The 27,658-nt window shown below is 29.4% G+C and overlaps 2 protein-coding genes across 2 annotated transcripts in view; one reads left to right on the top strand and one right to left on the bottom strand.

Annotated features, from left to right (window-relative positions):
• LOC122513116 (synaptic vesicular amine transporter) overlaps nt 1-1,550 on the top strand; it is an 81,235-nt gene extending 79,685 nt beyond the window's left edge. Inside the window, exon 7 of the mRNA XM_043629376.1 lies at nt 1,087-1,550. Coding sequence (XP_043485311.1) covers nt 1,087-1,304 — 218 coding nt within the window. The 3' untranslated portion in view covers nt 1,305-1,550. The remainder of the gene's footprint in view (nt 1-1,086) is intronic.
• The window catches only part of LOC122513113 (G protein-coupled receptor kinase 5), a 668,663-nt gene that overhangs the window by 472,725 nt on the left and 168,280 nt on the right, over nt 1-27,658 (bottom strand). The window lies entirely within an intron of this gene.

Here is a 27,658-nt window from a genome sequence, read left to right as displayed (position 1 = left end):
TGTTTGATTGGATTCTATCCCGATTCTATGCGATAAATTTAATTTTATACATATGTTTAGATGGAGTTTGCTAAAATTTTGTAAGTGAATTACGTCACGAATTTATATTTTATATGTTGAGGAAGCTAAATGGTCATGAAATGAACAACTTGTTTTAATTTTGAGCACCGCAAGTGGCTTTTTTGTACCACCTGGAGGGAGAAAAAAGTCACCTCGTGATTTTAGCAAAGTATGTTATTAATTTTGGTATTTTTATAGTTTTCCTTTATTTATATGAACAATAATTTTATTTTGTAAAATAAGAAGGTTAAGTGTAAGTAGAAAACAAATGAATTTCACATATAATATTCAATGGATTTTTGTCCCTGGCTTTTTAACCTCCAAGACCAGTTTTGATAAAAGCTATATTAAATTTTAAATTTAGATCAATTTCCAAAAATTAACATTTTATACGTTTTGAGTATAATTTTCTCCTTATATACAATAGTTCTAATATACAAACATTTACTTTTATTATCCTTTTACTTAAACACGTTGTAATATGTTTGAAAAGTTCATCAAAATGTTTTGCGCAGAGTAACTCAAAAATTAAAATTACAAGAAAAACTATATTACTACATATAGGTACAACATCCAAACTAGAATCGAAAGTTTTTAAATAAATAGTTTTTAAATAAAACTCAATTGACTTTTTTACATCTTGGCTTTTTCACCCCATTCTATCTTACACATTTCTGGAACGAAAACTGCACTTTACTACACTGTGAAGGAGTTAAAAAGTAGTCAAATCTACAAAAAAAATCTTTGAGTGCACTTTGCCCAAAATTTGATAATTATTATTTAATTGTAAAAGAATAATTTTTTTTTCTCACTTGCGAAATACATGTATTGATTGTTTTATATGCGAGACACATAACAAGAGGAGAAACGAATTCAGTAAACTACAAGCTAAACAAGAAGTTGCTACTTTTGTTCATCTAGTGGGACATGAGTCGTAGAAGGGTTATAGAAATAAAGCAAGCTTTGTATTTTCATAAGGGGTAATTCTAATACTCTTTCTCTCTAATTTTTCTCTTATGATTCCAGGGCCTATTATTGGAGGTGAATTGGTTCGATCAATTGGATTTCAATGGGTCATGCGAATTGTAGGACTGGCGAACTTAGCTTATTGTCCATTGCTGATATACATTGCATTGGAACAAAAGAAACTTCTCACTCAAGTTGAGAAAAAGGACTATAATTCCATTCAAATGCCACCGATAACCAAATACCAACGTTTCTATGATTCTGACGATGGTCTTTGAGAGTATTCGAAAGGAAAAAAACACATCAATTTATATTCATATATACCAACTCTTTCAATATCAATTTAAAAACTTCACCTCTCTTATATATTATTGATATTCGACTAATACTTTTCCAATTTCCTTTACTTTCCTGCATTTATATACAATAAATTATATGTAAACTGAACAGAACAAAATTCTCACTAGATTCAACTTCTTTTTTAAAAAAACTTTTCTGCGTCATTCAATATATTGTCAACTATTTCTCTCTCGAAATTTGAATTAATTAAAAATAACTAATTATTAATAGACTAAAAACTTTCTTATTACTAAAATTTTGGCTGAATTTGTGCTTTATAGAAAAAATACTCAAAACTATTTTAAAGAGTTAACGGAAATTTTAATTATTTCAACAAAAGGAAATTAGTCTAATGATTAATTATTATTCTTAGCTAAATACAATATGGAAACTTATTATTTAAATTAGTGATTAATCTTTTGCTAAGCACTTAGTTATTTTTAATTAATATTAAAATCTGATTAGAGAGAAAAAGGGAGAGAGTAAATCTTAATTAGTTTAATATAATAAACTCTTAGTAAGAATGTTATGTATACTTATATATCATAGAAAGAGGTTAAAAATTTAAGGAAATTGTGACAACACGACTAAAATTTAACTGATAGATTTCACTACTTTCAATAAAATTATAAGTTTAAACTTTAAATCAATTAAAAATAACTAATTTTACAGCGAAAACTTAGTCAACGATTTAAATAATAATAATAATAATATATCTGCTAATAATAACTAATTATTAGTTAAATTCATTTTTATATTATGCAAAAATAACCAAACTTTATAAATTAGTTACTTTACTTATTTCAACAATTAACAGATAGTTAATAATATTTTATAATAATTTATATAATTTATATTGTAATATTTTTAGTTACTAACAATTAATTATTTACTCGTAAAAGATACTTATTACTAATAGTCATTTGCTACCTAATATTTGGTTATATTTTTACTAATTTTTATAGTAAAAATACAGCCACGATTTTACTAACGACTATTTAATTTCAGTTAATAATTATAATAATAAAACGGCTACCAAGTTAAAAGATGAATTTATTGTTTTTATTTTATGAACACTTTGCTTCCCTATGGAGATTTTTTTCAATCAATTTATTTTATTTTCTGGCTGATTTCGAATCTAATGTTAGTATTAAAAATTTCAAAATAGCGGATCCAATATGGCGGACAGGATTTTAAAAATCGATCAAATTCGTCTCAAATTTGTTACTCGAGGGTTTTCAGGGTCACTGTTTACGAATCCGATGACAGATATCGAAAATTAAAAAAGCTGAATTCAATATGTGCGAATTCGATCGATTTTTAGAAAAGTCGTCCATCATATTGAACCCATTATTTCGAATTTTCGAAAACTGACATTGGATTCGTAATCAGCGACCCCGAAAACCCCCCGAGTAACGAATTTGAGACGAATTTGATTGGTTTTTGAAAACTTGTCCGATATTTTGTATCCTCCATTTTGAAATTTTAAAAACTGACATTGGATTCGAAATCAGAGACTCCAGCAACCCTTGATTAAGGTTTTTAGTATAAATTTAGCGCTTAACTAAATTTATAGTTTGAATTTTTCCTGTAAATATTAAAGGGATGCTTAAAATGAAAAAGTACTTTCGTTTACCAAATCTAGTGTAGAATTGTCATTTTTAATCCAATCAAGGTCCTCAAGAGCTCAAAATTTTCGTAATAGAATAGACTGTCAATAAAAAAATTATAACCTTAACCTTTTTTAATGTTTGATGTTGAAAAAAATAGTAGAAGTTACTCAAGTGTCTTAAAATCATCAAAATTTTCATGAAATTTGATCTTTAATCGACTGTAACTCGCTTAATGTTCGTTGAATTTTATTCTATGACCTACAGATCGTAAGATAATTTATTGCCCTTTCCAATGGCATCTTATTCATTATATTTTGACAAGCTAATTTTCCTACAGGTAAGTTTAAGTAACGTGACACATTAAAAATGCAAAGTTTGCTGCTATGTACACAGCAAAAACAATGCTTTGTTCGATTGTCAATTTCACTGTAAACCAATGTATGTAATAGTATTCTAACTTGTTTATTTGTAAATTTTTTTAACAATCACACGTTGAAGAAATTTTAATTGCAATTTTTAAACAGTATTCATTAAAAAGATTTTCTTAAGTGCACGGAAAAAAAAGTTCGAGGATTATTCGGGAACTTCGTTCTTAACTCTTGGATACGGCGGGTAGTACACAGATAACTAAAGGTTGCCTCGTTTAAATATGTAATTTACTATTTCTCTACAAATTATAACTATTTCACCACTTCTCGGCAAACTGTTCTTGAAAAAGTCGGGAACTGTTCAAGAAAATCGAAAAGTTAGGCGAATGCAAGAAAAAATGGATTCTGCTTCCCCCCTCCCACTTCCCCTCCTTGACACGTGCGCACACACACACACACACAAATTTATCCTTGAAGGTCACATACAATTTTTATTTTTTATTAAGTTTCTGAAATAGAAAAAACCATATTAGAGAAAAATCGACGGCGGCTGGAACAGAACTCGCGTACCCGAGAATAGAAGTCCGGCGTCTTATCCAGCTGAGCTAAACAGGCGAGTCAAATACCTCAGCATAAAATAAATATATAAGGCACGCAAGTCTTACTGACTGTGAGACTTGTTGAGACTGGTGCGCACTGGGTTTCTGTGCATAAAGATTCCTTGACGAGTTCCCGAAAATTTCAGAAACAGTTGCGGCCAGTGCCATGAACTTTACATGAGAAAGTAATGAAAAAGAGACTAATGGACTATTTATACACGTGGCATTCCAGGAGAAATTTACTACTTTTCGGAGCACCCTCACCGATTTCTTTCAAACTTGGTAGTATTACATTTGTTGGTCTAAAGTTTCAGAAAATCAATTTTTTAAGTAAAATCAATTGTTTATTTAAAAGTTACAACAATTGCTCAAAATTGTTTAAATGCCCATATCTTTTAAACGGTACAAGATAATTGAGTTTTCTTTTTTGCTAAAAATTCATAAAGACGAGACGCTTCAAAAATGTTATTAACATTTTTTCTTATTTTGTTAATTAAAAAAGTTATTTAAATAAATAAAATTAACTTTTGAGCAAGAATTCAAAATTAAATGACTTACGAACCAAAAAATTCCTTGTTTTTCACACATTTATATTCCGAAGAAAAAAAGTTGATCGAGTTTTTCAATCACTTATAATTTAAACAATTATTCGCTTGTTTACAATTATTTTGCAACTAAATGATCATCTGTTCTCACCTGCGCGCGACTACTGCTACGTCACGTCCGTCTGTCGGCATATAATATCCCAGTGAGAAATTGCCAATAGACTTTAATCGGTCCAATATCGGTCCAATATTGGTTGCCGTGCTGGGCGCCGATTGACTCCCAATATTGGACCAATATGGGCTGATGCTTGGGATGTAACGGCATCGCCAATCATCGGTTGTCAATATTGGTCCAATATTGGCCGAATATTGGCAACCAAGAGAAAAAAATTTTTTTAAATAAATTTTTTTTAATTAAATAATAATAATAAAAAATTAATGTTTATAATTTTTGTTTAATATATTTATTTGTTTAATTATTTATTTTTAATAATTCATGTAAATAATAAATAATTTATTATTTATAAATTATAATTATTTAAAAATGCAGCAGCTATTAGAAAATAGCATTCTGCAAAAAAATTCTATCATTGAAAAATCAATGATAGGCGAGAGAAATCCGCGTCTTTAAATAGATTCGCAGATGATAGACAAGAGATATCCGCGTCATTAAACGGATTCGCAGATATACTCTGGTCTCGCGACGAATCTCTCGATACTTATATACACTGGAGTCGCCGTGTCAGTTGCGAGAACGGTTACAGCGTCCCTCTTGCGGCGTAGATAAGAATTGCCACGTAAACTGCTAAATCGCTTTACCGACCGCCTTATTATACCCGCAGTTTACGTGACAATTCTTATCTCCGCCGAAAGAGGGACGCTGTAACCGTTCTCGCAACTGACACGGCGACTCCAGTGTATATAAGTATCGAGAGATTTGTCGCGAGACCAGAGTATATCTGCGAATCCGTTTAATGACGCGGATATCTCTTGTCTATCATCTGCGAATCTATTTAAAGACGCGGATTTCTCTCGCCTATCATTGATTTTTCAATGATAGAATTTTTTTGCAGAATGCTATTTTCTAATAGCTGCTGCATTTTTAAATAATTATAATTTATAAATAATAAATTATTTATTATTTACATGAATTATTAAAAATAAATAATTAAACAAATAAATATATTAAACAAAAATTATAAACATTAATTTTTTATTATTATTATTTAATTAAAAAAAATTTATTTAAAAAAATTTTTTTCTCTTGGTTGCCAATATTCGGCCAATATTGGACCAATATTGACAACCGATGATTGGCGATGCCGTTACATCCCAAGCATCAGCCCATATTGGTCCAATATTGGGAGCCTTTATTGGACCGATGATCGGTCTCTTGGCTCCCAATATTGGACCGATATTGGACCGGTGAGAAATTTCTCACTGGGATATTTGACAAGCGTGGAAAAATTGAGGTTATGTTTAATCAAAACAACACATTTCAATCTTTTTAAAGTTTTTAGCAGTCATGAAAAAAAAGTTAAATCAGGATATTGATATTCTGATATCCTAAAACTTTAAAAAGATTGAAATGCGTTGTTTTGATTAAACATAACCTCAATTTTTCCACGCTTGTCAAATATATTATATGCCGACAGATGGACGTGACGTAGCAGTAGTCGCGCGCAGGTGAGAACAGATGATCATTTAGTTGCAAAATAATTGTAAGCAAGCGAATAATTGTTTAAATTATAAGTGATTGAAAAACTCGATCAACTTTTTTTCTTCGGAATATAAAAGTGTGAAAAACAAGGAATTTTTTGGTTCGTAAGTCATTTAATTTTGAATTCTTGCTCAAAAGTTAATTTTATTTATTTAAATAACTTTTTTAATTAACAAAATAAGAAAAAATGTTAATAACATTTTTGAAGCGTCTCGTCTTTATGAATTTTTAGCAAAAAAGAAAACTCAATTATCTTGTACCGTTTTTTTGTTTTAATGGCGTTGGAAGGTCTGTAAAATTTGTAGGTTACAATTATCGCCCGACAAAATACGACACTGACTGATTTAAATGACGTGAAATAGGTAAATAAACATTTTTCAACCACTTTTTCTCTAAACACAGACACTTTTTACAAAATAGGCCAACATACAACGGGTAGGAATCTTCTTAAGTACCTAAATTCAAAAGATTGTTTAAATTCATGCAGAAACGCGGTTGTAAAATGTAAAATTGGAAAGTGATGTAATGCTAAGAATATAACAGCTGGACCATTGTGCTCTCTGCATGCTTCTGCCCTCTTCTGGCGACTGGCAGTAATCCGCTTCTTGTTGTCTGTCATTACATTACTTTCCAATCATTTCCAATTTTACATTTTACAACCGCTTGACAACCGCGTTTCTGCATGAATTTAAACCATCTTTTGAATTTAGGTAATTAAGAAGATTCCTACTCGTTGTATGTTGGCCTATTTTGTAAAAAGTGTCTGTGTTTAGAGAAAAAGTGGTTGAAAAATGTTTATTTACCTATTTCACGTCATTTAAATCAGTCAGTGCCGTATTTTGTCGGGCGACAATTGTAACCTTAAAATTTCACAGACCTTCCTTCACAGACCTTCGCTTTTATTTGGATATTTGAAAATAAAATTAATACTTAATTAATTAAAATGGTTTAAATCTTTTTTGTCACTGATTAACTTAAAACACAATGTACCTAATTCATATAAAAAAAGTTGTGAAATTAACAAATCTCTAAATCAGAGATGTGAATTTATGGCGTTTTCTGGTATAAAGTTTGACAGAATCAAACACAACCCGCGTGGAAATGAAAGTACGGGCAAAGTCCAGCAAAGTCCATCAAAGTACAGAATAGTATGGGCAAAGTACAGTAAAGTGCGGCTAATGAGCGTTTCCCATACTTTGGAATGTGCATGGTTAACAACGATATTTAAAGTACGGGGACAGCTCGGCAAAGTACGGGATCAAGAAAATAGGTTTTTCGGGAATATTTTCGAATAGAGAACTACACCAAAGTATTTGAGGCCAGTTTTTTGGGAAATATTAAATCAGAAAATTCAAAATCTGAATCTTTAGAGTTCGGCAAAGAACGGGAAAGTACAGCAAAGTATGGGAGAGTAAAAAAAAGTTTTTTTTGAAATATTAAATATAAAAATTAAAATTCTGAATATTTGGAGTTCGGCAAAGTACAGAAAAGTACAGCAAAGTATGTAAAATTTAAAAATAAGTTTTTTTTGAAATATTAAATTAGAAAATTTTAAATATGAACTTTTGGAGTTCGGCAAAGTACAGAAAATACAGCAAAGTATGGAAAATTTAAAAATTAGTTTTTTTCGAAATATTAAATTAGAAAATAAAATTCTGAATTTTAGGAGTTCGGCAAAGTACGGGAAAGTATAGCAAAGTATGGGAAATTTAAAAATTAGTTTTTTTTTGGAATATTAAATTAGAAAATTTTAAATCTGAATTTTTGGAGTTCGGCAAAGTACAGACAAGTACAGCAAAGTATGGGAGAGTAAAAAAATAGATTCTTTTTGATATATTAAATTAGAAAATTTTAAAACTGAATTTTTGGAGTTCGGCAAAGTACAGAAAAGTACAGCAAAGTATGGGAAATTTAAAAATTAGTTTTTTTTGAAATATTAAATTAGAAAATTTTAAATCTGAAAGTTTGGAGTTCGGCAAAGTACGGGAAAGTACAGCAAAGTATGGGAGAGTAAAAAAAAAGTTTTTTTTTTAATATTAAATTAGAAAATTTAAAAAAAAAAAAATTTTCAGTTTTAAAATTTTCTAATTTAATATATCAAAAAGAATCTATTTTTTAAATATCCCATACTTTGCTGTACTTTTCTGTACTTTGCCGAACTCCAAAAATTCAGATTTAAAATTTTCTAATTTAATATATAAAAAAATCGATTTTTTTACTCTCCCATACTTCGCTGTACTTTCCCGAACTCCAAAAATTCAGAATTTTATTTTCTAATTTAATATTTCAAAAAAAACTAATTTTTAAATTTCCCATACTTTGCTGTACTTTTCTGTACTTTGCCGAACTCCAAAAATTCAGATTTAAAATTTTCTAATTTAATATTTCAAAAAAAACTAATTTTTAAATTTCCCATACTTTGCTGTACTTTTCTGTACTTTGCCGAACTCCAAAAATTCAGAATTTTAATTTTTATATTTAATATTTCAAAAAAAAAATATTTTTTTACTCTCCCATACTTTGCTGTACTTTCCCGTACTTTGCCGAACTCCAAAAACTCAGAATTTTATTTTCTAATTTAATATTTCAAAAAAAAAAATTTTTTACTCTTCCATACTTTGCTGTACTTTTCTGTACTTTGCCGAACTCCAAAAATTCAGATTTAAAATTTTCTAATTTAATATTTCAAAAAAAACTTCTTTTTTACTCTCCCATACTTTGCTGTGCTTTCCCGTACTTTGCCGAACTCCAAAAATTCAGAATTTTATTTTCTAATTTAATATTTCGAAAAAAACTAATTTTTAAATTTCCCATACTTTGCTGTACTTTTCTGTACTTTGCCGAACTCCAAAAATTCAGATTTAAAATTTTCTAATTTAATATTTCAAAAAAAACTAATTTTTAAATTTCCCATACTTTGCTGTACTTTTCTGTACTTTGCCGAACTCCAAAAATTCAGAATTTTAATTTTTATATTTAATATTTCAAAAAAAAAATATTTTTTTACTCTCCCATACTTTGCTGTACTTTCCCGTACTTTGCCGAACTCCAAAAACTCAGAATTTTATTTTCTAATTTAATATTTCAAAAAAAAAAATTTTTTACTCTTCCATACTTTGCTGTACTTTTCTGTACTTTGCCGAACTCCAAAAATTCAGATTTAAAATTTTCTAATTTAATATTTCAAAAAAAACTTCTTTTTTACTCTCCCATACTTTGCTGTGCTTTCCCGTACTTTGCCGAACTCCAAAAATTCAGAATTTTATTTTCTAATTTAATATTTCAAAAAAAACTAATTTTTAAATTTTCCATACTTTGCTGTACTTGTCTGTACTTTGCCGAACTCCAAATATTCAGAATTTTAATTTTTATATTTAATATTTCAAAAAAAACTTTTTTTTACTCTCCCATACTTTGCTGTACTTTCCCGTTCTTTGCCGAACTCTAAAGATTCAGATTTTGAATTTTCTGATTTAATATTTCCCAAAAAACTGGCCTCAAATACTTTGGTGTAGTTCTCTATTCGAAAATATTTCCGAAAACCCTATTTTCTTGATCCCGTACTTTGCCGAGCTGTCCCCGTACTTTAAATATCGTTGTTAACCATGCACATTCCAAAGTATGGGAAACGCTCATTAGCCGTACTTTACTGTACTTTGCCCATACTATTCTGTACTTTGATGGACTTTGCCCGTACTTCCTTTTCGACGCGGGAACTTATCACAGTAATTGTGACTATAATGTTTAATTTAGATACACTTATATTTCATTGGACTTCAAATTAATATTATTTCAAGTTTAGAGATTAATTTTTTTCCGTGTAGCTTTTTCTAATACAGTTCCCGAATTTCTTTCAAACATTCATTGATTACCATTGAATGTTCGTCGCTACACACTAAAAAAAAAGTTTTACTTTTAGCCTGTTTTCGAGGCTGAATTTAAGGTGTAAACGGAGTCAGCCCCATTAAACAAGGACAGACTTATGTGAAATACATGGGCTGAATTTAAGGTGTAAACGGAGTCAGACTTTTTTTTTCCTGTGTAGTTCAGAGCTGTTAAGTCCAACGCACAATAGGTTCGCGAAAGTCGTTCGCGAACGAGACGCATGAGATAGACAAGGACACAAATATATCGCTGTCCTTTTCTAACTCATGCTTTGCGTTCGCGAACGACTTTCGCGAATCTATTGTGCTTAGGCCTTTACCACGTATCGAAGAGTTAGGAAATAATTCCTGAAATATCTGGGAACTTTTTTTTTCCGTGTGGCCAACTACTGTCTGGTTTACCCTACTAAGAAAAAATTAATATTTTATTATTATTATTCGGTATTATTATTATTACTTATTAGGAATTATTTTTACTATTATAATATTATACATGTATTATTAATAGTAATTGATAATAGTTGTAATATTGAATAAAACCTTTCGAAACACGAATTGTTCCATCTATACACAATGTATTTACGTCAAAGTTTGCGTTTAATAAACAAGGAATATACGTTAGAGAATTTTTTATACGATAATAATAATAATAATAATAATAATAGCGTCCGTTATTACTTGTAATTTGTGACTATATAAAAATGAACGTAATATTTAAATACGATTTATTCTCGCGCGATGTAATACACAGAAAATGTTTCACAGCTGAGGTAACTATTTATGGATTGCAACAAGATTTATGGCTGTCGGAAAGTGACTTAGAAGCGGTTTTTTTAAACTGCTAGCGGAGAATATCGATCCACAGTTGGTACGTGCAGTAGATAGCATAAAGTGCATTGTCAGAAAATAATTTGCATAGTCGATTGTCGGTAACACATCAAGGAGTAGAATATTAATTCACACGTTTCAAATTTACAAAATGCATCTCTTTTATACATATACATACATATAAATCTGTCAGGCCTTGGACTCACGGGACTACTGATACTTGTATGTGGTGAAAAAAGTGTCATACAAAATTTAATAAAATTCATAAAAAATAAGTCTTGTTTAAAACCTGATTTTAACTAAAATAACCTAAATTAGTCAAAATGTTGATTACATTTCTGATTAGAAAATAGATTATAAGACCTATAATTGTCTTATTCCCAATGGGAAGTAAACGATTGGTTCAATAATGGGCAACCATTAATGGCAACCATCATTGGACCACCAATGGTTTAAACTTGGGATGATCACGCTACTGCCAATGATCGGTAGCGAAGCATTAGGCCAATATTAGTTGCCAAGGAATTGACAAGGAAACAAAATCGATTTTCAAAAGCTTGGTTTTTTATTGGCAGCCAACAAAAAACCAAGGTTTTGAAAATTGATTTTTTTTAATTATTAATTAAAATTTATTTTTAAAAAATAAATTTTTGAAAAATTTATTTTAAAAAAATATATTTTTCAAAAATATATATTTTTTTAAATTAATAGAACATATTAATTTAATTTATCACCTCTGGTAAAACAAAGGTGAAAGACTGATAACCGTATATCTCACAGTGGAGGGATGACTGTGAATGTCTTTGCGAGAGAGGAGCAGGTACTTATAGAGCCAGTGTAACAGGTCACAAGCGAGAAGAAATCACTAGCATGCACTCTGGCGGCGCTTGTCGGAACTGTTTTCTGGCGCGCATGCATATCCTGACATTATCGACACAGCGCTTGGCAACCAACGTTGCGCCACTTCCGACAAACGCCGCCAGAGTGCATGCTAGTGATTTCTTCTCGCTTGTGACCTGTTACACTGGCTCTATAAGTACCTGCTCCTCTCTCGCAAAGACATTCACAGTTATTTCTCCACTATAAGATACGGTGAGGGAATTTTTATCAGTCTTTCACCTTTATTTTACCAGAGGTGAAAAATTAAATTAATATCTTCTATTAATTTAAAAAAATATATATTTTTGAAAAATATACACGGAGAGAAATTTCTGTTAATTTTTGTAAGGAAATTATGGAAAAAATTACTGTGCTTCCGTATAAAATAGGTTCGTTTTGTTGGCAAAGTAGAATGTACCATTAACCAACACAGTTTATACTTAAAAAAACGAAAATATTTGCTTTCTCTTTAACTACAAAAATTATTGTGCTACCTCAGCAAAGAAAATACACAGAAAAATTATTTGACATAAGCTATTTGTGTATGTGACATTCTTTTTTTACAATTCATGTAATGAATTAACATAAATTAAATAATGTTTGTTAATTAATTACTGTTAATATTTATTTGTTTTACATGTGACACGATTATTATATTCCATGTATATCATGATATTATCAAATCAATATTTGAGGTTAAGTTGAAATTCCATAGTAAATTCATTGCATACAAGGCACACAAGTTTGATTTCAAAATTTCTAGGTTATGTGAAATCATGGACAGTAAAAATTATTTCATTTCCAATATTTCATTATATCACTAATTGAAACATAAAATCGAAAACGTCGCAAAAATTTACCTTGCCAACAGGTGAGGAAAGTACGACAGTAGCAATTGTAGCAATATTAAATGGATGTTCGTGATACTTCGGGTATCATCGGCCTTCTTCAACTTGACTTAATGCAGGTAGCACAGTAAAAATTTGTGGGGAGCACAGTCTATTTTATTAACCTGCGCATGACTATTTCATGGTACGGTTAATATATTTTGCTTAGGACCAAATTAGAAAGTCCTGGTTCAACAATTTTTACAGTGCTTTCAAAGAAATATTCCGAGGCCATTTTGGAAATAAAACTGTTTTCCATATGAAATAAAATTGTGCGCAAGTCAATATTTCTATTCTTCCGATACAAATAGTTCAGTAAAAACATTTTGCACATACTTTCAGGTGACAAGCACAGTAATTTTTATTGGAAATTTCTCTCCGTGTATTTTTTTAAAATAAATTTTTGAAAAATATATTTTTTAAAAATAAATTTTAATTAATAATTTTAAAAAATCAATTTTCAAAACCTTGGTTTTTTGTTGGCTGCCAATAAAAAATCAAGCTTTTGAAAATCGATTTTGTTTCCTTGGCAATTCCTTGGCAACAAATATTGGCCCGATGCTTGGCTACCGATCATTGGCAGTAGCGTGATCATCCCAAGTTTAAACCATTGGTGGTCCAATGATGGTTGCCAATTGTGTTGCCAAGAAAAAACCATTGGGCACCAAGCATGGCCCATTATTGAACCAATCGTTACCATTGGCAACTTCCCGTTGGGTTTTTATTGTAAGCCAAAAATGAGTTGAATTTAAGAAAAAACACTTTAAGACTTTGTTCTTGCAGGTATTTGGCAACTAATTTCATGATCATTTAGCTTCCTCAATATAATATATACATTGAGAAAATATTTTGTTTAAAATTTTGTCAAAGTTGGTTAAAATGGCTACACATGGGCATTTTGAAAATGTTTAATATTTTCTTATGTGGTTATTGAAATACATTTTTTAAAGAGTTCAATAAGTAATGTAAAGATCATTAGATCATTGATCATAAATTAATTTACTTTTTGTAACACTTTATGCTATACTTGGTTACATAGTTGCCTGCGTGTGTCACAGTTCGCCCAAAAGTTGGGTAAAATGAAAGCCCTGACCTCTTGACAGTATAGTTACCTGGTGGAACCATCAGTTTACCTAACTTTTGGGCAAACTGTGACACACGCAGGCAACTATGTAACCAAGTACAGCATAAAGTGTTACAAAAAGTAAATCAATTTATGATCATTGATCTAATTAATTATTTATAATCATTGAACACTCTTTTAAAAATGTATGACAAAATTTTAAACAATACATTTTCTCAGTGTACTAATTATTCTACAATTAATTTATAAGTGAATATTTCAATTAATAAATAATAAATAAACTAAAATATAATAAAGAAAAGAAAAAGTAACAGTAATAAAATTTATAAAATTCTTTTCCATTCTAAGACTTTGACTAATTTGTAGTAGAAAATTAGTAACTGATTAAAATTAAACAATTGAAATTTTTTACTAATCTAGAACTAAAGTGTCGTTAAACCAAGTTTCCAAAAGCTATAAAACACTTATATGGGAAAATGGAGTTACATTGATTATAATTAAGAAACTTTCTACTTGACATGAGCTTAAGACATTCCCACTGGAAACAACGATCGATTATTTTTGAGCTAATTAAATTATCAAATACATATATGTCCTTTTATAAAGTTTCTCTTACAAAACAATCTAATCAATTTACTTTTAACAATTAATTGATCACAAGGTTAAAAAAAAAATCAAATAGGGGAGACCGGGGCGTAATGGCTAACTTTTCACTCTTTGTTGTTTTACTCGGACATTTTTGTTCTAATTGAATGTTTATCTTCCAGAAAAGTTACTCTGGTATCTCAGCTTTCTTTTAAGACTACAAACGTCCCGATATGACTCTTACTTTTTATTCTACAACAGTTTTTCTGGAGCAATGCAGAGGTCCAAAATACGGCCCGAGCCGGGGCGTAATGAATAATGATTGCTAATTATTATATACAGTTTCCAATCTTATTGTATATTGTAAATTAAGGTTCCTGGGTATTCCGTGAATGCTATTTTTATTCAGAAATACTTCAACTATCGCTTTTTTAATAATATTCTGTGATATTGGCACTCTCTCAATTTTTTTTGTAATTTCTCATTAAAATCGTAGCTTGAAATCTACTATTTGTAAATTTTAGACCAAAACTTTTAAATTTTGTTAAAAACACCTAAACATATTTAAACTAAGTAACAAGTAACCGCGAAAACAAACCTACACTTCGCCGATATGGTAGGTTGCTTTTTATACATAGCGTATTGCATTAGCCAACACGCCCCGGGAAAAACTAGCCATTACGCCCCGGGGGTACTCGGCAAATATTTGGCTTTTCTTTAACAATACCGGAAGTGTGAATCAAAAATCTCGAATTGTCCCTTAAAAACAAACGTGTCAAGATCGAAACCTCATTTCAGTTTTTTTTTAAAGCTATTTTTGAAAAAAATAGAACGAAAAAACGAAAATTTTGAAAAGTTACTTTCGTATGTCAAAAAAAGTTTTTCTACTATATTTCTTACAATAATGAATAAATATTAATGAAACTTCCGACAAACTTGCAGTATACCAAGTACAATAACTTGTCTATTGTGCGAAATTATTACAATTTACGGTTTTTAAACAAATTACAATTATTCATTACGCCCCTTAGCCATTACGCCCCGGTCTCCCCTAATTTCTTTAAAATAAAATGGAGCTTTTTGTTCAAATATTATTATATTTCATAGCTTTAATCCTTATGCAGTAATTTTAGGTTTCAGTCGATTTATAATAACATGTAGACTATACAAAAAAAAATTAGGAAAAATATTACTATAAATGACAATGGATATCAAAGTAATTCATCAAATGTATATATAGATATATAAGAATTCAAACGCACGATTTCCACATCAATTTAGAGTCGAAGCGTGATCCAATTTTTATTACGCTTTGCTAGACAATCATTTGATATTGAATCTTGAAAGTATCGTTCTGGCCAAGAATCCTAAATTTTACTCGGAAGTGAAAATACTGACTCTTTCTCTTTTCGACATTTAGGAAGGGGAAAAAGTTTTTGATAAAAAAAAGTGCAATATATATGAAAAGATTTCTTTTCTATTTTTATTATTATTATTATTATTATTATCATTGTTTTTTTAATATTATTATTGTAAATAATAATTTTGTACATTTAATAATTACCTAGTCCAAATATTTATTGCAAATTTTAATTTTGTTTATTAGTTATTTATTACACTGAAAGAAAAAATTCGCTAGTACAGCTAGAATTATGTCTATTTTTCCCATAAGGAATTGGTAATAACCTGATACTGGCTAGCCCGAAATATTATAGGTAGTTTAGCTATACAGATCGGAGCGCTCCCAGTCAAAAAAGTTCTATAGAGCATTCTATAGAGAATTCTATAGAATATTCTATATAGAGCATTCTATAGAATATTTTACAGAATTTCTAAAAAAAAATATTTTTTGTGAATATTTTAACGAATTCTATAGAATTTGACTAGAAATATTTTATACAATCCGTGTAGAAATTAAAAAAAATATTTTGAATAAATTCTACAAAATATTCTATAGAATATAATATAGAATTCTCTATAGAATACTCTCTAGGATGCTCTATAGAGTCATTCTATAGAACTTTTTTGATTGGGCTACACTTACATATGTTAACGTCAAAACATCAATGTGTAACTTAACCTCACTTTATTGCTAGTTCAATCCAAAACCTCCAACCATATACGTTTGATAGTTCTTTGCTTTCCAATGCATTTCTTTCAGTGTATTATTTCTTTATGATAGTTTAACCGAATTCTTAATTAATTATAACTATTTATATATACACACTGACCGATTACTACATCCCAATGGGAAATTTACAACTGGCGTAGTACTGCGCCAGCACTGGCAGCACTGGCGGCAAGGCTGAGAGCCAGCACTGGCATAACTCTAGGATGATAACGCTGTCTAACGCTGGGGAAGTACTGCCTGCCAGTGCTGCCAGACAGCGCTGGCGCAGCACTGGACCAGTGCTGGCTGAGAATATTGCCGCAATAAATGCCGTATTGTTATTAATTAGTCGCAAATTCATAATTATAAATAATTTAACAACAAAATGGTAAATAATATTAATAAATAGTTATTATTCATAAGATATTTCTCTTCTTAAAGAAATTGTATTAAAGATGGAGACTAACAATGGATATAGTAAATGAAGTAGAAAAAAATTGTTTATAACATTTAAAAATTAAATAATAAACAATTACAGTAAGTGTGCATTAGATTTTCATATTTTAGTACCTAACGATTGGAATCTAGAAATATTGCAAACCTATGAAAATAAACAAAATTGCTGACGAGGGGAATCGAACCTATGACCTACGGACTAACAGACTAACGCTCTAACCACTATGCTAACGACACATGTGTACAGTAAAGTATTAATATCTCAGTATCATTCAGACATACAATTATTGAGTCAAAGATGAGAAAAAAATAGGGATACGTTAGAAATAATAAATTGAAATAAAATAAATTAAACTAAATTTTAAAAAATTAAATTACTTTACTTATTGCATTTAACATTTTACGTCATTCTTAAATAACGTGGTAATTTTTTAATAATTTTTTATTCGTAGTAAGAAGTATAATAGTATTTTAATAGGAACCAAATTATTATTGAGATTAAAGTTTAAATTTTGTTTATAATTTTAATTTGTTTAAATAATTTATTATTTACAAAATTAGACAATTGTGTTAAATTGTTATTATTAAATTTGACAAGAATAAAAAATGAACAACTGAAAAGTAAAATATTAATTTTTTTCAATAAATTTATATTTATAAACATTTATAAACTTTCTTTATAATTTTTTTCAAGTTTATGTCAAAAAAGCAATGTTGTCAAAGAGCGTTGTGAACAATTTTTCTATACTCAGCCAGCACTTGCCGCCGTGGCTTGTCCAAGCTTTGGCGAAACAAAAATTCTGTACTTCGCCAGCACTAATTGTCGAGGCTCGGCTAGACTACGCCGAACAATCGTCTGAGTACTAAGCCAGTGGTGAACATCGGCACTACACTGGCATTTCCCATTGGGATGTCGAGTGATCGAGTACTGGTTCTAAAGTTATTTTAATGGTTGAACGTCTACCGAGTCTAAAGCATTTGTCTTTTAAATACTTTTTAAAAAATAAATATTTCAGTATAAATTGACTTGTAAATGACGAATTTCAAGATCGGAACGTCATCTACTAGAACTAAAAAAGAAATTTTAAAAAATAGCGATTTATTTGCAACTTTTTAATTTGTTTATGAATCTTACATCGGATTTATAATCAGCGACCCCAAAAACCCCCTAGTAACGAGTTTCATGCAAATTCGAACAATTTAAAAAAAAATCATCCGCCTTATTGGATCCGCCATTTTGAATTTTGAAAATTTTGCAAATATTAAATAAAATAAGCTAATATTTTGTATACAACTCTAAAATATAATGAGAAAGGGCAGTGGGATGCAAAAATTTTAATATTTTAAAAATTAATTAATGTAAAACACTTTAAAATTATCAGTTGTGGCGGCTATTTTTAATCTCACTTTTTTACCAATTTTAAAATGTTTTATAATAATAATTAAGTTTTAAAATATTAAAGCTTTTGCATCGCACTGCCCTTTCTCATTATATTATAGAGTTGTACACAAAAAACTAACTTTATTTATTAAATAATTTAAGAAAACAATGGTCGAAAAGTTAATTCAATTAATATAAATTTAACAAATAAAATTTTTTAAATTTAAATGAATGAATATCATGGAAGGTTAAATTAAAAATCAGAGTCAAATAAAAAATGTCAAGAAGTCAAAATAAAAGGTAAAGTTGAAGACAAATTAAAACGGCATGTCTAGTGAGCAGTAAATGAATAAAAATTGTAATAAATGTAAAATATGCATTTACTAAAATATTAAAAATTGACGATCCACTGTTATTTGTACTTGCTAATGGAAAATAGACTCATGGTCTAAAAGCTATTTAGCGACAAATATATAAGCTGAAATGAGATAAGTTTTTCGGGTTTAATTTGCGGGAAACCGTAAGCTTATTCAATTTTCGTGTTCACGCGATGATAATTTGTTTAGTGAAATTCTATATATAGCATTAAACCGCATACTGATTGAGAAGACATATTCATAACATAAATATATATATATATACAAATATTGTACAAACAACCACAATATACATATATATGGAAGTCTATATATTATACAAGCACATAAATGCAGTTCTGAATTCAGAAACGAGCAAATTTGAATAAAATCCATTTTTATGACAATTACAAATTAACACGCAATTTAATTATTTTACCACAAACAAAGTTTATTCTGTAAAGTAATAAATGCACCAGTTATCGGCACCTTAAGAGAAAATATAGATTTCACACTAAAAACAAATTGAACTTGGATTTTTCATATATTAAAATTTTCATAAGATTTGAAACATAATTTTTGCAAAAGAATTTTGTTTAATATTCACGACTTTTTATTGTTTAAAACTTTTACAAAAATAAATATAAAAATATACGAATTAATAATTATGTTCAGTATCTTTATTACTTATTAAGCAGATTCAGAAAAAAGACATAATATGGATGATGACAGGTCCGCCATATTGGTTCCGCCATTTTGAATTTTGAAAAACTAACATCATATTCGTAATCAGCGACCCCAAAAACCCCAAGATACCGATTGATCTGAAAATCCAACTGTATGAAAAATCTATGCATTTAGAAACATTTTCTTGAGGTTAAACTCATACACAGGGGGGTTAACGATGTGTCGAAATGAGTATCGCAAGGTTTTTTCTACTATTTGATCAATACACAAGACAATACAATTAATTTCAAGAATGTGCCTTGAAAAAAAAATTAAGTTTTCCAATACCTAAAAGTTTAAAAGTTCTAGAGATATGCCCATGGTGTATATTCCACGTCAGTTCAACACAAAAAATTTTATTAGGTTTTGGGATTTGGTTGAAATTGGGTAGATTATATCCTCTGGTGGTAGTAAATAAAATCCCCAAGCGATTTTAAAAAATTTCAAAAATTGGCGGACATATTGGATTTTTAATTTTTTTGTACCTTTTTTTGAAAAATATATATCTCTGCTTCTTCTTAACGGATTTTAGTTTATGACCTCTTAAATTGTTCGTATTGAAATATACTTTTATTTAAAAAATTAAAATTAAAAAAATTATTTAAATTTTTTGTTTAAAAAATTAATTTAATTTTTTGAAAAGCCATAGAAAAAATATGCTACCTTCAATTTTGATCATTTTTTTTACCATTTGTAGCCATAAATGTGTTGAACTTGTCCTGAAATTTTCATCGTGGGACAGCCAGTAGTTTTTGAGAAAAAAAATAAAACGTAAATCCTCGCATAGCGCTGTAGCGCTCAGTTTTAATGCCGCACGATTGTAAATGGAATTTTAATGAAAGTACGAGTTTTTATTAACCCTAGAACTAAAATATGATTTTTTTTATGGACTAACGAAAAACTGGGGTGGTTTGGTACCCCAGATTTGAAACAATTGTAAAAGGTTACCTTTTTTGTAATTTTTTTAATTTGTCAACAATGTGGCTAATTTGAAAAAATTAAACGGATTTTGAAAGGTAAATAGAGACAATTTTATTTTGTTTAAGGCAACTTGAAAATTTAAATATTATTTACAATATATACAAATGTTAAATGATTTTAAAATAGAATAAAAATTATTTATTACAAAGGAGGTTTCTATTTTTTACGGGGGAGTTTCCGAGGTCTTACAGTTTATCTTTATTTACCTTTTAAAATCCGTTTAATTTTTTCAAATTAGCCACATTGTTGACAAATTAAAAAAATTACAAAAAAGGTAACCTTTTACAATTGTTTCAAATCTGGGGTACCAAACCACCCCAGTTTTTCGTTAGTCCATAAAAAAATCATATTTTAGTTCTAGGGTTAATAAAAACTCGTACTTTCATTAAAATTCCATTTACAATCGTGCGGCATTAAAACTGAGCGCTACAGCGCTATGCGAGGATTTACGTTTTATTTTTTTTCTCAAAAACTACTGGCTGTCCCACGATGAAAATTTCAGGACAAGTTCAACACATTTATGGCTACAAATGGTAAAAAAATGATCAAAATTGAAGGTAGCATATTTTTTCTATGGCTTTTCAAAAAATTAAATTAATTTTTTAAACAAAAAATTTAAATAATTTTTTTAATTTTAATTTTTTAAATAAAAGTATATTTCAATACGAACAATTTAAGAGGTCATAAACTAAAATCCGTTAAGAAGAAGCAGAGATATATATTTTTCAAAAAAAAGGTACAAAAAAATTAAAAATCCAATATGTCTGCCAATTTTTGAAATTTTTTAAAATCGCTTGGGGATTTTATTTACTACCACCAGAGGATATAATCTACCCAATTTCAACCGAATCCCAAAACCTAATAAAATTTTTTGTGTTGAACTGACGTGGAATACACCCCATATAACATTTTTGTATTTCTGTTACGGAATTTAGTTAGGTAACTCTATTCGCTTCATTTTGTTTGTAAGCGAATTTGCATGCCATTAAGCCATCAATTTGAAGAACTACACTGGCGCAAAAATCAAAAAAATTTTATTAATAAAATAATAATATTAATAATACATAATTAATTATATATATGAAAAAATAATTATGTAAATTTCTAACTATAATATTTACTAAAATCTATAAAGATATTCTATTGAATGTGTCAAGAAATTAAACACCTTAAAATTTTCCAGGAAGAATTCTCAAAACCAATTGAGTTAATATTCTTTGATTTCTTCGAAACTGAAAACAACTTTTTGTTCCCGGTTCCGCCCCATTGTTTCCTATTCCAAAATCTGTGTTTATAATATGTAAATTTCACAAATATTCAGAAAAATATTTAGGAATCTATATATTTTCCGAAATTATGAGAATTTAAAAACTCCTATAACGTGAATGTTGTATAAATTGCACTTATCGAGTCGATATAATCATGATATTTAATTCCTACGGGGATATCTTTCTCTCTACAGTGAACCTTATACACATAGAAATAACCAGAGATATCAAAAGGGGAAAGTAAATTTTCCAACGTTGGAAGAGTGAAACTGGCATGTATATTGCAAAAAGGGGTTCTTCTTTCCATTTTATGACGTCGAATTTATGTCACTTTATTACGTTAGTTACGAAATTACCATGTTGAATTCCATCGCGAGGGAAGAAATTGAGTTTCTTTTTAAAAATAAACTTTATGGGAAAGAAATCGACGTGGAAATTATATTTTCAAAAAAATTTTTTCATCTTCCAACCTCTAAACTCAAAAGCGTTATTTTCACTTCTATTCGTACATATAAGCTCTCAACTAAAGCATCAAGATAAAACTCGTAATGTGTTAATCTTCAACTTTCATTTTCACCTACATTCCCTTTATTAATCTGTAGATTTTATATTAAGTAAAAGTAACAAATTTTATCACTATTTTTAATTTTGTCTTATTTTCTTTTATCTTAAATATTATTATTTCTATAAAACCTTTTTTCCGCATTCTATTACTAACAACAATATATTAATATTATGATTTACATTACAAATATTTTAATAAAGAATACAATCTAATTATCAATTCAAGGAATAATTGAAGCATAAATTAAATTTTGAACTATATGGAACAAAGTATTTTAAAGCAACTAATAATTATTCAAGTGAAAAAATTGTATACCTATACAGTCAATGTGATTCTGAATTATAAATTAATTTAAGCATTCAGCAATTTGTTAAGAATTAATAGGAGGCATATATTTTCACCCACCGAATTAAAGATAAATTAATTCCTGAGATAATTTAAACAGAATGCTACTAGAGAAAATTTAGCAACGATTTTGAATTCAGCGTAAGAAAAATACGTTAAAAAGCATTCTTACCTTCTCTGGTCCTAAAGTTGACCTGAACTTGTTTACTTGTATTATAATTATAATAATAATGTTAGCAATAAAATAATTTTAAAAAATTTAATAAACATCTAAGTTGTGGATTTATTTTGAAAGACAATGAAAGTCAAAAAACTTCCCTCACCGTCAGCAATGTTTGTTAGTATTCTCCTATCTATTAACTCTACCCTACTAACCCTAGCCAATTCTGTTCTATTTTTATCCGACATCTTTTGTTCATATATATTTATCTCACGTCAAAAAGAAGCTGTTAAGGTTGACTGCTAAATTCATGTATTTTATGATTAAAAAAGTCATTTCATAAATATTTGTATTCAAATAGTGTTTTAATATGATATCAGAAAATGCAGAGTCATTATTATACATCTTAATAACATTTTTTTCAAATTTACCTAAAAAGAAATTTAATTATATTAAGTATTACGAAAATGTCGAGAAAATTTCAACGTAAGTTTGCAAATTTCTTTGTAATTTAAAATCTGATAATATTAACAAGAATTCAACCGAGAATCCCAGTTCGGAATGTCGACTCAATACTGACCAATCATTGGTTAAAAATGTAACGCGTTCCTTTTGTAGTTACTGGTCAGATTATTTGGACAGTCTTCACAGTTTTCTGGTCGAAATTTAAAATAAAATACAATTTTTCCTGGCTTTTGTTATTTTATTTATAATTATTTATACTTTTGTGTATTTTTAAATATTAATGCACAAAATTACTCTACCAATAACATTTAGATCTAAGAATGAAAAATTCGCACGCACGTAGGATCGAACCCTAGACTTTAATGACGCAACGCATCACAACTTAATTGTTCAAAAATTGCTATATTTTATAGTTCAAAAGTTATATTTATGAATCAAAAGAATATTGTATAATACCTTTAATTAAGATATTGAAAAAAATTATTTGTTAATTAGTTAATTAAACATTATTAATAAACAAAAAAATAATAGACTTGTTTTTATGCAGTTGGCTAATAAAACCTTTAAACATATTCCATTCTGAAATAAAAAATAATGAAATTACATCTTTAAATTATTTAAACAATTTTAATTAACAAATAACTCATATTGTTAACATTTACCAGAAATAGTAATTCCTTCTTAAACACAAAATCATTTTAATATAACCAACTTACATTTTAAAGTAGTAAAAAAAATGTAACAAATGAATAATCGATTATATTAAACAATCTTAATTAACATATGCTATAAATAAAGTGTGAATGTTAATGTCTAAACTTTTTCAACAAAATATTCGTATTTTTTATAATTGTAATAAAATAAAATCGTCTTATAATTAAATCTGGTATCTATATCTATTTTGTACAATCTTATATATTAATTGTTTTAAAAATTTGATTTTTTTAATTATTATTTAATGAAATTTTAATTAAAAAGAACTTCATTTTCCCAAGTAGAAATTTCCCTAGCTTTGCCCGATGTTTAATTGTGGCCCATACATGGAAGCCATCCATGGCCCATCCAAGTTTTGTAACCGGCAGCAGACTTTTTCCTAACTTTTAACCCCTTGGTAGTCGATGACGTGTATACACGTCATGGTGCAAGTGGGCTCAAACTGTCGATGACGTGTATAGACGCAAGCAGATTTTTGTCTACAAAAACACACAGATTTGTCCACAAAATGATACTCGGGGGTTTTCAGGGTCGCTGATTACGAATCCGTTTTCAGATTTTAAAAATTCAAAATGGCGGATCCAATATGGCGGATGACATTTTCAAAAATCTATCGGATTCACTTGAAACTTGTTACTCAGAGGTTTTCGGTGTCGCTGATTACGAATCCGATATCAGATTTTGAAAATTCAAAATGGCAGATCCAATATGGCGGACATTTTCAAAAATTCATCGGATTCACTTGAAACTTGTTACTCAAGGGATTTCGGGGTCGCTGATTACAAATCTGATATCAGATTTTGAAAATTCAAAATGGCGGATCCAATATGGCGGACGAAATTTTTTAAAATTCATCGGATTCACTTCAAACTTTTTACTCGGTGGTTTTCAAGATCGCTGATTACGAATCCGATTTCAGATTTTAAAAATTCAAAATGGCGGATCCAATATAGCGGACGACATTTTCAAAAACTCGTTTGATTTATTTAGAACTCGTTACTCGGGGGTTTTCGGGGTCACTGATTACGAAACTAGCATCAGATTTTTAAAATACAATGTGGCGGTTCGAATATGGCATGCGCCATTTTAAAAAATTTATCAGATTTACTTAAAAGTTGTTACTTGGGATTTATTGATGTCGTAGATTAAAAATGTAATATCGGTTTTAAAAATGGCGGATCCAATATAAGAACAAACAAAAAAATATATATAAAAAACAATAAATAAAGGAATGTAAAATCCGACCCTATACCTCCACGTGGTAAACTCTGGGGTCGTAAGTAACGTAGTACACGGAGAGAAAAAAAGTTGTAACTGCTTTCTTTTGAGTCGTCATTATAATTTTATGAAGTCAAGTAGTTGTAACCGGAGAGCCAGGCCGTTTTTACTTGGCTCTCCAGTTGCGTTTTTAGTTTTCCTCAGTCAATTTACTACTGATATCGATCCAGCCATTGACACTACTTGAGGCTGCCAAGCCAAAACTTCCTGGCTGTCAAATTGTGCTGACTTAGGTATCAGAGGTTATGTTAACGCCTGTGTCGGTCAAGTAGTTTTAACCGGGGTCTCCGGTTGGTATAACCTACATTTTTTCTCCGTGTATACTTAACAGCTGACTGCGGGGGAAAAATTTGTTTTTATTATCGTGTCAAAAGTTTTTCGTAATCAGCGAAAACCTTCTGATAACAAGTTTCAAATGAATCCGATGAATTTTAGAAATCTTCGTCCGCCATATTGGATCCGCCATTTTGAATTTTTTAAATTTGATATCGGATTCGTAATCAGCGACCCCGAAAACCCCTGAGTAACAAGTTTCAAGTGAATTCAGTCGATTTTTAATTTTCATGTCCGCCATATTAGATCCACCATTTTGATTTTTCAAAATCTGATATCGGATTCGTAATCAGTGACTTTAACCCCTTGACTGTGAGCGTACGTCTATAGACGTACATTTGAAAGTGGGCTTCCAGTGTGAGGTACGTCTATAGACGTACATACAAAAAAATTGATAAAAGGCAGAAAAAACAAGTAAATTTACGTCACACATACGTTACTTATGGTATTTTCGACGCTAAATCCGAATCTGAAGTCAAATTTTGAAAATTCGAAAACCAAAATCCAATATGGCTGCTCAAAAGTAGACTGTTTTGAATGATACTTTTATTATATTAAATCTCAAGCAGCATACATTATCATATCAAAATAATATCTCACACAATTATATCAAAATGTTGTCGACGTCGCTGGTTACAAATATGAATTTCGATGACGGACTAATTTTTTTTAATTCATTGAATTCGCTCGAAACTTGTTACTCGGGGGTTTTCGAAGTCGCTGATTCCGAATATGAAGTTAGATTTTCGAAATTCAAAATGGCGGACATATTTTCTTGAATTCATCGTATTCGCTTGAAACTTGTTACTCGAGGGTTTTCAGGGTCGCTGATAACGAATCTAAGCTCAGATTTTAAAAATTCAAAATGGCGGATCTAATATGGCGGACATATTTTTTTAATTTCTCGGATTCGATTGAAACTTGTTACTCGAGTGTTTTCGAGGTCGCTAATGACGAATCTGAAGTCACATTTTCAAAATTCAAAATAGCAGACGTATTTTTTTGAATTCATCGTATTCGCTTGAAACTTGTTACTCGGGGGTTTTCAGGGTCGCTGATAACGAATCTGAAGTGCATTTTTAAACATTCAAAATGGCTGATCCAAATCAGCGACCTCGAAAACCCCCAAATAACAAGTTTTAAGCGAATCCGATGAATTCAAAAAAATATGTCCGCCATTTTGGATCCGCCATTTTGAATTTCGAAAATCTAACTTCATATTTGGAATCAGCGACCTCGAAAACGCCCGAGTAACAAGTTTCAAGCAAATCCGATGAATTCAAAAAAATAAGTCCGCCATTTTGGATCTGCCATTTTGAATTTTGAAAATCTGACTTTAGATTCGTCATCAGCGACCCCAAAAACCCCTAAGTAACAAGTTTGAAGTGAATCCGATGAATTTTTGAAAATGTCGTCCGCCATATTGGATCCGCCATTTTGAATTTTGATAATCTGACTTCATATTCGGAATCAGCGACCTCGAAAACCCCCGAGTAATAAGTTTCAAGCAAATCCGATGAATTCAAAAAATACGTCCGCCATTTTGGATCCGCCATTTTGAATTTTGAAAATCTGACTTCAGATTTGTCATCTGCGACCCCCGAAACCTAACTGTACCCAATCTTACAAATTTTGGTCCCAAAAAAATTTCTTAACATTTTGGACCCACTTTATAAATTTTTCTCCTCACAGCGAAGGGGTTAACAATAGTATGCTCGTTTGCGCAAATTTTAGTTTTCTAAAAAGTTGTCGACATTTTGAGCCCACTTATGAGATTTTGGTATTGACTGCAAAGGGGTTAAAATTTTTATTAGATCATTTATTCAGACATTTCTTGTCATTATTGCAGGACTTTGCTTGTTTAAGTAAACCCGAAAATTAAATTATTAAAATAACATCTTTTGAATTTTTTTGTGTCACGGATTTTCCAAAAATTTCGAAATTTCAACTTAATGATTCTTCGAGCCCTACATTATTTGATCTAATTAGCTAAAAATTGGTATACTAGTGTATTTTTACAGGCTGATAAAAAAAAATTATTTAAAAAAAATTATTGAAAAACACTTTTTTTTTTTTTAAATTTTTTTTGTTTTAAATGATTTTTTCTTATGATAATTGTTTATTTTAATGTCAGAAACCATTTAAAAAAGATTCCAAGAGGAT

The sequence above is a fragment of the Leptopilina heterotoma genome, unplaced genomic scaffold, assembly GCF_015476425.1.
Source record: "Leptopilina heterotoma isolate Lh14 unplaced genomic scaffold, ASM1547642v1 Lhet_134, whole genome shotgun sequence".
Taxonomy (NCBI): Eukaryota; Metazoa; Arthropoda; class Insecta; order Hymenoptera; family Figitidae; genus Leptopilina; species Leptopilina heterotoma.
Note: the sequence above shows the minus strand (reverse complement) of the source record. Positions and strands in the feature narration are given on the sequence as shown.